This window comes from Neoarthrinium moseri (assembly GCF_022829205.1).
Source record: "Neoarthrinium moseri strain CBS 164.80 chromosome Unknown scaffold94_Wmoseri_CBS_16480, whole genome shotgun sequence".
NCBI lineage: Eukaryota > Fungi > Ascomycota > Sordariomycetes > Amphisphaeriales > Apiosporaceae > Neoarthrinium > Neoarthrinium moseri.
The window spans coordinates 1,319-12,945 of record NW_026055208.1 but is presented as its reverse complement, the minus strand read 5'-3'; the positions used below and the strand labels follow the sequence as shown (position 1 = coordinate 12,945).

The window sequence follows — 11,627 nt, the reverse complement described above, 5'->3', positions numbered from 1 at the left end:
GTAGGCCAGGAAACTTAGGTAACGGACGGAGAAGCTGGAGGCCCAGTAGCAGCAGGAAGAAGGAAAAGAAGGGGGAGAAGAACAGAGTCCCACAAGACTTCAATTGGCCCGAGTCGAGGATTTGCCGCCGGGTGTCTCGCAGTCGATCAGATCACAAAACAGAGGCCCGAGAGAGAAAAAAGTGGCGGGCACAGGGGAGTTATCAATTGGGGCCCGGAGGAGGAGAGGGTACAGTCGGGTACAAGCGACTTACTCTGGCATTACGTAGGTACCTACTTAGTGGGTGAGATAGGGCGCCGAGGGGCAGCTCCAGCAGACGGCAGACCAAGCTTTTGCGGGGTCTGGATGCCGGGGTCTGGTTGGCCGGATACTGCGATCGCCGGCGATAGGGCCTCCCCTGGAGTCCTGGACCCCTCTGGAACTATGGCCTGCCCTTTGCCCCCCCAGCTAATCGTGACGAGTGCCTGCTGCACAGCTGCAGTACTTGGGCCCGTTGGGGCGATGGGGGGTTCGCGAGGGCTGGGGGATGGCCTGCCGTGTTACCAACCTCGGCGGTCTGGCAAGCTGGGGGACAACCGGGAACCTGGGGAATGCACCGCGTGGGCTTTCCTAATTTACCTAGCTACCTCATTACTGTGCATATAGGTACTCTATTCGCCATGCTGTTCCACTGCCGTCTGGTGACTGCCCATCCATAGTTTCAGGCATCTCGGTTTGTTTTTCGATCTCGCAGTCAGCAGACCCAGGGCCCGGCAAACCCAAGCGATAGATACGCTACCCCACCATCGCAAGACGTGAGGGCTGAGTTTCGCGCCGAGCTACGCAGCTATGCAGTATACGGAAAGTCTATGCGGCGATAATCATGAGGCGAATGACCCCATCAGGACCCCGGACCTCCCTAAGCTTCACCTGCGATAAGGCTAGGAGATATCCGCCCAGCATTGGAGCTCGCCTGTAGCATGAGTATGAGCATGAGCATGGCGAAGGCCCCGATCTCGCTCGATTGGCCCCAAGTTCTTGGCTATAGATGTGGTAATGCGAAAAGAGAGATGACTATACCATGTGAGAAACAGGAAGGTTTTCGCGGTTTGACGCTCTTATACGACGTGGGGCTTGCATTTCCGCACTGCTTGCAATTATCTACTGCACGTGCCTCGAGTTGTCTACACTAGGTGCAGGCTTCCAACAACCCGCCAATAACGCCCACCAACCATGCTACCTACATTTATGCAAACTCTTCGCGATTACTCCAGCCTGGCTGCAGATAACTCCAGTCTTGGCTGAACTTGAAGCTCGTCTGGTATTGCCCGTAGCTGAACAGCGTGACCTCGTCGAGCTTCGCGCCGTCGTCCGTCTGCGCCCAGAGGCTGACCGCCAGACTGTTCCTGCCCCGGTTGTTGACGACGCCCGGCGGGATCGGGAACCTCGTCTGCGGGCCGAGCTGCGGCACGTACTTGCCGTACTGGTAGCCGTTCACCCAGAGCATGACGCGCGCCACCGTCCCGCTCACGGCCGAGAATTCGACGCCCAGCGGCACGTCGAGGTCCTCGTCGAGGTCGAGCTCGAACTCGGTGGTGTAGAACCGGATGCCGGACTTGTCCAGGCCCTCGAGCGGCGTCGAGTCGCTAAAGTTGGACGAGCCGGAGCCCGTGTCGCAGCCGGGGAGGTGCCAGCCGACACGCTCGCCGTAGAGACCGCCTTCGTTCATGGGACCTCTGACGGGGTCAATGTTTGCAGAACCTCCCGCGTTCCCCTGGATCTTCCACTGCTTGAACCCGGTGCTGGTAGATTTTCCGCTAGGAAGGAGGTAAGCTCCCAGAATACCCCGTGGATTTTCCACACCCTTGGCAGTCGATGTCTGGTCGTGACCGTGGTAGTCAACCACGACCGTAATCACATTGTCCTTGAGTTTCAGCGCGGACGTCGGTAGTGAGAGCGTAGCGTTGATGTTCGTGAGACTCCCGTTTCCTGGGTGGCCACCAATCAGTTGCCCATTCAGCCAAGCATTCCACCCAAAGCCGAGCCCACCAGACGTGGAGATGTACACGGAGGTCGAGTTTACCCCGTCAAAGTAGCCGCGGTAGATCTTGGCTCCGGGGTAAAAGCCATAGTCTGATGCGAATAAGACGGGGATGGATTCTGGCTTCGTAGGACTCAATGTTGAGTTCTTGTCGCAGACAATCCACCGCGAGTCATCGTAGTCTGGCTGAGCCTCGGGCAAGGAATCGGCAGATCGCCATCGTGTCAACGCCGGCAGAGAAATGCGTCTCGACTCGGCTCCGGGAATGCGGGCCGTGTAAGAACCGTAAGCGGTCCTCTCGGCCTTTATCGGTTTGCCGTTCCAGACAATAGACTCGATGGGTTTTCCGGTGTATGCCTCAAGTGTCGTAGCATTGTCATTGTCCCCGTTGACGATAAGGTGACCACCTGTAATAGATGCGTCTCTGACGAGGTACGGCCCGAGGACGAAGATCTGCTCATTGGGAGCCACCAACGGGTTGGACGTCGTTGCCGGCGCCCAGAGTCTCCATGCTGTCGGTTGATCTAGTAGGTATACTAATACGCCGTTGGAGAACTGAACAGCCGACGTCCCAGCAGCCTGGGTATATCTGAAGGAATTTTCCGTGGTGTTTGTGGTCGCTGAAAAAGAACTATCACCGAAGACTTTGTATGTCAGAGTTTGGTTGCTCTTCAGAGCAAACTCGCCGGTTTGGCCCTCTTTCAGGTACAGAACGAGTACGTCGACATCGAAGATGCCGTAGACTGCAATGTCCGCGGAGGCATAAAGCAACTCGTTGCCGCCAAACTTGTAATCCGTGACCAAGATCTTACTCTGCCTCCCGTAGAGCTCGACTGTCGGTACTGTGACCGTTCCAGCACTGGTCTCAAGGTCGACAGCGAAGGTGACATTGCTCCTGGACTTGGTGCTGGCTTGCTGGATGGTGGTAAAGGTTGCGCCCGAGTCCGGATTTCTTAGCACCCAACTGAACCCGGAAGATGAAGACAACTGATAACACATCGTCAGAAGGGATTCAACACAAAAAAACCTATGACATACCTTGTATCCAGTTCCGTTTCCAACCATCTCCGTCTGTAGCAAGTCCTTCGACACTCGAGTGAATAAACCAATCAATTTCGTCTGGAAGAGCTTGTCCCACTGCTGGCGAGTCTCCCGAAGTGGTGCACTGTAATCGTAGCTAGTGTAAACGACCGGTGCGGCGGCTGAACCCCTGGTTAGTAGTCGAAGGGAGAAGGAGCATCTACCAAGTACTCACAATGACCCCAGTTAGTACCACCCCATGCCATATAGACATTGTGAAGGGTGACGCGTTGCCCGATCTAAGACTTGTCAGCAGTACAATTCTGGTCATACCATAAATTACTTACGTTGTTCTTATAGTACACATCCGGGAAAGCAGGATCATGCTCCGTCGTACACTTGCGAACCAGTCAACATGAGCATCGGCCCGCGCGTTTCATCTGGAGCACCCACCTGATCGTAGAAACTCCCGCTGCCCCATGCCGAGAACCAGCCGCCTTCGAACTCGGGTAGGTACTCGGGCTGGGTATAGGAGTAGTTCTGGAACCACTGATAGTAGGTGCGGACAACATTGAAGCCGGCGTCGGGGTTCGTGCAAGACAGGCTGCCGGGGTAACTGTCCAAACCGTAGATATCGACGGCACCGCCGACGTTCTGGTAGTCCGTCGACCAGGACTGCGACCTCATGCCCTTCTCGTTGTGAGTGAACGGTACAACGACGCCGGCGTCTCGGAACGCTTTCTCGATCTGCTCCATGTGGAGCACCTCCGTAGCGTTCGGAGAGTGTGTATTCTCCTGATACTCATTCTCGATTTGGTTTAATATCACCGGCTACACAGGTGGTGAGCAGCTGACATGAGAGTTTGCAGACGAGGACTGGCATACTCCTCCTTGGGTAATTTGATTCGCCGCAATGATTTGGCCAATCTTCGTCACCCAAGGCAACCACGCCTGGTGATAGGTCTCATCAGCAGTTCGAAGCTTGCCCATGCTACCGTCAGACCCCCATAGTGCAAGACCGCCACCACTTGTCTCTGCCTAAGCCCTTTTCTTAGTATGATGCCGATGTAGCGGTACGCCCATACACTGACATTGCAATACGGCCCGGCTCTCGCGATGACCCAGAGACCTGCCTCTTTGGCGTAGTCGAACAGGCGTTGGACATTCTTGCCCGAAGTTTCGAAGTCGTATACGTCTGGAGACGGGCTGTGGTAAGACCAGAAGAAGTATACGCTAGACAAAGTTTAGTTCTATACCCAAACTTTACTTCGGCGCCAGTGGGGAGCGCATACCTGATCGTGTTGAATCCGTTCGCCTTGAACTTCTGAAAGATATCCTGGAGACAGAGAATGAGTCTTCAGGGCCAGTTGGCCATAGGAGCAAGCACACTCACGGGCCACAGCTCGGGCACGGGCATTCGTTGGTAGTGGAACTCGGCCGAACTGCAAGGAGCAATGCATCAACATCAAGAAAATAGCCAAATGTCGTGAAGATCAGGGTCCATTGGTACTAACTAGATATAAGTCCTCTCGCCATTGACGCTCAGACTATATTGATCCCATGTTACCGCGTCCGTCAGGTTGTTCGAAGTGGACGAGACTCCCCACACGAGCCCGAGGAGCGCCGCCGTGAGCGAATTGAGCAACCGCATGATTCTGTCGAGCAATAGCACCACGTTCAAAGCCCGCCTGTCCTAGGTTCTACTTGTCGTCGGTTTCTCAGGCTGGGCAGACATCGCTTATATAGGTTCTATAGAACCCCAATGAAAACCCATGACGGCATGTTGTATACAGATCCCATTGGAGAAGGCCATCTCCGCATATTCGTGGGTAGCGAACAAATTACAGCGAAGAACATATCACAAGAGGCACGGGGAATCACGAATAGAGACTGGACCACTGGCTTCTGGAATTTCCGGCAATCAGGACGCGAGCTTTTTTGGCACAGTCAACCGCGGATGCATTGTGCCTAATACTGGCTCGTGGATTAGATCATCGTAGGAAGGTCCCCCGCAGCAAGACTTTGGAGAATGCTTGCAACTGGTGCGGAAGACCACTGGAGAACCAAGGTCTCGAGTCGTGGGGCAAGCGGCCTGGAGGACGGAGCAGACTCCCAATGTTTGGACACTCGGGGATCTGGCGAGAATGATGGCCCGACAAGCCCTTTCGGCCGCGGCTCACGCAAGGGCTACCTGTTCGCCATCATGACGTGCAAGCCGACGAACTATTGTCTCGTGCGCCGACAAAGCTGGGTAGCTGTCGTTCATGCCTCTTTTTTTTTTTTTTCTTTTCCCCCAGCCCGCTTCTGGGCAACAGTAGACTATTGGGGTTTGTGGCACCGCTCGAATACCAAGCTTCGTGATGCGTTGCGGATTACCTGGAATTAGATTCTGCGATTGGGCGCGCTGGAGAAGCTGGATGCAGAAGCGGCAGAGGCGGGGTAGGATCTACAGCACGGCTTAAGTAGAGCGCAGGAAAGTGAGCCGCTGCCAGTCTTGAGCTGCTTTGGTTCCTGCAGCTTGGGTGCAGTAGGGGCAAAGGCCATCGACGGAGCGAATGGTAGTCTGAGACAACAGACGCGTACTATTGTTGCATTCGAGCGATACATAGTATTTCCGGAGGTTTAGTTAGTGAACGCGTTGTGATGGGGAAGCAAGCCACCCAAAGTTTATTCCGTGAACTACATCTGATCTCGGTCTAGAGCCAAAGTCAACGGCTCCAGGGATGATTTGCATATGCTATAGGCCGCCCAGAACTGACGTGACCAGCCGGAATGCACGAACCGAAAGATTAATTCGTCTCCGTATTGATTCATCTGATCACTCTGGACAACAGCCCGCTCTGCATTTGCAGATGCTGGAGACAGGGAACTATCGTGACCACATGTAATGCGAGGCGGACCAGAGATGCTCTAGATCTGCAAGTTTGGATAGCAACCGACGGGGCTGCGTTCATAGCAACATGTTGCGAAGAACCAAGACTCTAATCACTTTGGCAACGTGTCGCAAAGGCTCCATATGGTAAGGAGGTCCGTTCGTGGCCCAGCAGACGCAGCGGGACATGCGTTCATGCTCGAGGAGCTGGGCCGCTGGCAGCCTGCCTAGCTGAACTAGCTTGCTGGATGCTTGACGCTTTTATGTTCCATGAGGGTCTTGCAATTTACTGAGCACAGCAGCAGCCCAAGGGCATGGTGCAAATAGTCTGGTCTACCGTCGTATTCCCGTGCTGTCGGTTGGACTGACGTCGTACCGACCGGAATTGCAGCCCACAAGTGGAGCGAACTTGTATGGTAAACCACCATCGACCGGCAGTCATGACCGAACCGTTCTAGGCCTAAGTTAGGCCCCGAAGGTGCTGTACCGGTAGTAGAAGTTGGCTGACGTAGGAAATTTTATTAAATTTCCGGTGCCTTGCATCGCTATCGCTAATTTGCTGGAGATCGCTGCCGATTTGGTTACAGGTTTTTGTCTTGACAAGCTTGCGGATGAGATGGATACCAATCATTCCGCGGTCTGCTAAGACAGGCGGCCGAAGAGGCTGATGGCCGACAGCTGCAAGTGAGCCACTAGAGTCCTTTACTATCAGGAAGTTAGGGAGGTCAGTTGTCACGAGACAGCTCGGGACAGAAGTCAATAGTGAAAGGCGGTGCTACGCGATCGATGCGTTCCGACATGTGTTGCCGACGAGAAGGAGCCGAGAAGTAATCCTCCGAAAGGACCCTCATAGTATGGAAACGTACGATGGCTGCGTGAATAAAATTCTTCGCCGTGACTCGTAAGCAAGCAGGGAACCTCTGCGATTGTACGGATTTGGTGATTGGTTTCGACAGCTGCTGTCTCCAATCTCGCTTTCAACAGAAACTTTCCCCGGGAGCCGTGCCTTGCAGGATCTGCACGGAGAAGCTGGGCGAGCCTGCAAGGGCATGGGTGGCGCCCACTCAACCTGCGTGTGGACAAGACCTATTGAGCACAGGTGTTTCCTTATGTTTACAGCGCTATCATGCCAGGTTCAGGGACATACCCAGCTTGACAAGGCGAGATTGCAGTGAGGCGAGGAGGATTCCGGCACTAACAAGCACGCCAGTCAGCTGCAATTAGATGAGAGAAAGCTGTTGCCCCTAGGGCCTGCGGCCAATCAGGCGAGACCACGGACGTGCTACTGTTGCTCAAAAAAGCAGTCACCACGAACATTGTAGAAGGCGTAGCTGCGTGTTCTATGAACACCGTTGTCTCAAGCCCTGGACTAGGCAAAGGAGCGATGTGACGTGCTGGACGGATTCCTTTTCCGGCGAGCCCTTTCGAGTCCATCTTTGCCTATTCGAACCCTGAATCAGCTAACAGCCCTTTCTGACGCTCGCACAGAGGCCCAAGCTATCTGAGCACGAGGGCGAGGCTCCAGTTCGCTCTGTTGTCCGTCTGCGAGAGAGTAGTTGGCAGCTGAGAATAGAATAGTCTCATTTGCGCCGTGTTTCAAGCATCCCTTGTTGGAATGGGACGGCCCAGCACGGACCAGGCCCTAATGTCTAGGGCCTCCTCGTGGGAAGACAGGATGAGTACCGAGAGCCAGGCCCTGCCAGGCGCAACCTTGTTTCACCTTCGTCTTTCTTTTGGCCTCCGGTGGCCGCTAGGCACTGTAGGCGGGCTCGAGGTGGGCTCCTTTGGCTCATCTCCCGTGGGCCCCCCGATCATCCCGGCTGCTCGATCTTGATGAACCACAGTCCGCTTTCAGACAGAGGGGGCCTTGGGGGCCCTAGTTGCTCCCAGGGCCAACCCGGCAGGTATCAACAACGGTATGTTTGCCAACTAGCAGCAGGCAGTTCGAGACGGCGGAAGAAGCAACTTTGCGGGGGGAGATGCTGTGTGATGTTAATAGTTTGGATTGTTGCGTCTCTAAATCTGCTATGGAACATTGTCAAGGTGCAACGATGTGCCCCTGTGTACCCAGGTCGCTGGCATGATTATCGCCGGCATGTTGGCCCAGAATAGTCGGCAACGCTTGCTCCAATGCTGGCCGAGTCTTGCTTTGCTATGCGGAAGGGAATGCGAAGCGACGAAATCAAGGACAGCACAGCCCGTTGCAAAGGGCTTTGCACGGTTATCCTTGGTCGCCATGGCGGCTCCCCACAAGGACGTTGAGCACGCGTTCGTAGTGGCAGAGGTACTGTCTAGTTCCTAGTTCGAGGGGGGTTGTTGTAAACAAACTAGATGGAGACCAGGAGGCTCTGAGAGCGAAGTGTGGAACTGTGATGGATCCCTATATTAATGGATCGCATAAGCTGAAGGGAGGCCCGGGGGCTACGAAAATTTGCTGTCGCACGGCTACGCATTACTATGTATAATATGTAAGTGCCGTGCCCCCAGAAGCAGTTGATGCCTGTTGGAAAGGTTTCCTCTCAGCCATATTCGATTCTCTTGTGCTAGGCAGAGCTCGGCACTTCATTCGTGGGTTGACTGACCAATTCCGAAGAGGGCAGTCTATCATTCGCTTTCACAACCAAACCTTCTTTTCGGCCCCATTGGCCTCTTTTCCAACCCAACGCTCGCTAGGCTTGCCATTCATTGCCGGGGGGTTTATTATAACGCCGTGCCTTGGCCCAACGACTGCAGCTCATCCGACGGTACCGGGAAACTCAATTCGCAGCCCAGCGAATGCCGTTCTCGTACCCGGGCACAGCAATTCAGCTAGTTATCCCTGCTTCTTTGAGGCGAGGTGAAGAAAAGGACCTCTTGGAGATACTGTAGGACCCCGACAGCCACACGCATCCCATCATCCTGCCTGCTGCAGCAGCGCGACGCAAATCCGATCGAGCCTGGCCCACCCACACACACCATCGCCCAGCTCGCAACCTCATTGGCGTCCTCGCGGATTCCCTTCCGCTCCTCATCACCAACGGCCTGGACCGCGTACCCTCCCACACAGACGGACTGGAGGGGCTTCCTGCATGCGACCGGGGTCGTTCATGCACGCAACATTATCACAACGCGATCTGAACGCGTCTCGTCAGACATCCTCAAAAATAGGCTGAGTCCGCGGCACCGACGAACAAACAACGGGTCCGGCTTCCTCAATCCTCGCCTCATCCAAACCTGCGCCCTCATTTAGGCTTTCCCACTCTCGCTTTCCTCGCCCAACCCCAGACGGCCTATTATTGCGGCCTGGATTCATCATTCGTTTAGAGAATCTAGAAGTGCTCTATACTCGGTCGATCATATCCACTCGTTTACCCTATTCCTGGTTTCGGATCCAATTTTAAGTGGCCCGGTAATCAGACCCTCAGTCGCAGAACACTGCATCTCCCCGAACGGAAAAATTTATGTCTACCCATCTCGAAACGTCATATTTTTCATACAGCAGTTCGATTTGGACTTCCTTCGCCGATAGCATCCTTACTCATTCACATCAGAGACTCAACTATACGCCTGACACGGTGCATCACTATACCTTCTGGTCTAAGGTCCATTCTCAGGTCGATCTCACGGGTGATTCCGCCTAGCCTTTAGTTCAACTACACGCCAATCAAGGCCAGACTTACAGAGTCTCTCCAGGCTTATATCATTCCACCACGATATTCCACCTATCTTTTTCTTTCTGGACCCCCTTCCTGCGGCTTCGCCTGTTGGCGACTCCTATAGGAGGGCTCAGTGCCCAACATACCCTGAGCGTATTCTATCTGAGCAATCCCACTCAGGTGGTCAACTCGCGAATCCACACCAACTTACACCTTTCTCCTCTCGCATTATCTGCGTCTCGAAAACCCAACGCCAACTACAGGGATGGCGATGTCTTGGCTTCTCTTAGCCGTGCTCGGTGTAGCTGCCGTGCTAGCAACCATTGCAACGTTCGTCCTTGAGATAGCAAATGCCGTGACCTCGCGGACAACGACAACAACCGTGCAGACTGCGGCAGCCGTTGCCGCAGCGCTTGAGGGAGCAGTTCTGGGATTACTCGCGGTTTTCTTCATCATGTCGCTTCGACACTCAACGTATTACGGTCAGAACAAGCTGGGATCTGTTTGGTTCCCTGCCGGTCTGGTCGCGATCGTCCTCGCAACAGCAGCATCGATCGTGGTTCTGGTTGTCCTGGGTAAGGAAACGGAGAATGTACCGATTCTTGGTGGTGCGGAAATGTCGTACTTGGTTGGGGATGCCGTTACCGTTGGCATCGCCTTCACTCTGCAGATGGTCTTTGTCGTGGTCTATTTCATGGGAAGTCGTTTGGCTGGCGATGACCGGGCTCACTCGCTTCACACCGAAGGAGGTCGCTTCACCCCCCAGATGCGAGTGAAGTCCATTGCTTACTCCAAGACTCTTGCTGGTTCTTACGAACCCAAGGAGCGCCTGCCGGTCGACTACCAAAGCCCTCCGGGATCTAGCAGTGGCCGCTCCATGGCCGAGACTATGAGCTCTATCCGCAGTTCCCTGTCGCACAAGATCCGACCCGTCGACAGCAGGACTCGTCTGCTATCGGTTCGATCGACCCGGTCTGTCAGGTCTACCGGCTCCAGGACTGGCAGGCGTCCCCCTTCGTTTGACTCTTTGGCCCCTGCCGAACAAGGCTTCGACTCTTGGGATACGTCGGCGGTGGACCCCCAGAACCGCCAAGTCATCGACACGTCACTGCCGGCCGCCGGCGCCCCTCGATTCCTTGGTGGTCTGGAGACCATCCCAGCGAGCCCGACAGTCAGCAGGAGTCCTTCGCCAGGCTATGCGCTGGATCTGGAGCCGCCGCCGAAGCGCAACGTCCGCAGGAGTCGGAGTTACTCGCCAGTCCCCCGACCACCTCCTGCCATGACCCCGGATGGCTCGACGAGCGAGCTGAACATCCACCCGCTCTTCCGCACCGACAGCCCCACGCCGCCGCCGGCAGCCACCCCCGGGACGTCGATCATCGCCGCACCGGACGTGGCCCGCACGCGCACCGTCTCGGCCAAGTCCCTCAACCGCATGCGGAGCGGCAGCCTGCCGGCCTCGTCGAGCCCGCTGAGCGCCCACGGCAGCCTCGAGAGCCTGAAGAGCAGCAAGGCGCCCAGCCCGACCGGCGAGCGCCTGTCGCCCCTGGCCACGGAGCTCGTGGAGGAGAGGCAGATGACCCCGCCGCTGCCCGAGTGGATCCTCAACGCCGGCTGCCGCTCCAGCCTCGCCGAGTACCACTCGCGGAAGGCCCGGGACAGCAAGGCGGACAGCGGCCTGGACCTCGCGCAATAGCGGCGACGGAGTGGGCCGTCCGATGACGATTACGACCTGTTTCATGAATTTTTTTCTGTTTTGATATAGAGCTGCGTTGTGCCGCCCCGGGCAGGACATGCCATCGTGGCTGTCGGGCGTGTGCAGACGCCATTTTGATCACCCTTTCTGGGTCGACTCGGGAGGGGGACTTTGGAGACCAGGAGATACCACTTGCCTTTTACATCTTTTTTCCCTTTCCCTTGTGTCCACAAAGCGCGGCGTTTTGTTGTTGTAAGATGGCAGAGGAGGGTAGAACTACCACTGAGGACCGTCCCACCGAGGGACAATATTGGTCTTGCAGCTGTGGAGGAAGCCTTTTTCTTTCCGCCCCTTTCCCCCCTTTCGACTACGGCTGGGGGGAAG

At 55.5% G+C, this 11,627-nt stretch overlaps 2 protein-coding genes across 2 annotated transcripts; one reads left to right on the top strand and one right to left on the bottom strand.

Annotated features, from left to right (window-relative positions):
* Positions 1 to 1,225: 1,225 nt before the first annotated feature.
* On the bottom strand, positions 1,226 to 4,691 carry JN550_012756 (uncharacterized protein; the record flags this gene model as incomplete). The annotated part of the gene is made up of 10 exons (XM_049311267.1): positions 1,226 to 3,007; positions 3,059 to 3,222; positions 3,276 to 3,339; positions 3,388 to 3,438; positions 3,494 to 3,871; positions 3,926 to 4,078; positions 4,132 to 4,273; positions 4,333 to 4,376; positions 4,434 to 4,482; positions 4,555 to 4,691. The coding sequence occupies 10 exons, from the start codon at positions 4,689 to 4,691 to the stop codon at positions 1,226 to 1,228; spliced, it is 2,964 nt and encodes a 987-aa protein (XP_049165238.1).
* A 5,127-nt stretch (positions 4,692 to 9,818) lies between these two features.
* On the top strand, positions 9,819 to 11,243 carry JN550_012755 (uncharacterized protein; the record flags this gene model as incomplete). Its single annotated transcript, XM_049311266.1, has 1 exon — positions 9,819 to 11,243. The coding sequence occupies one exon, from the start codon at positions 9,819 to 9,821 to the stop codon at positions 11,241 to 11,243; it is 1,425 nt and encodes a 474-aa protein (XP_049165237.1).
* Positions 11,244 to 11,627: the final 384 nt, after the last annotated feature.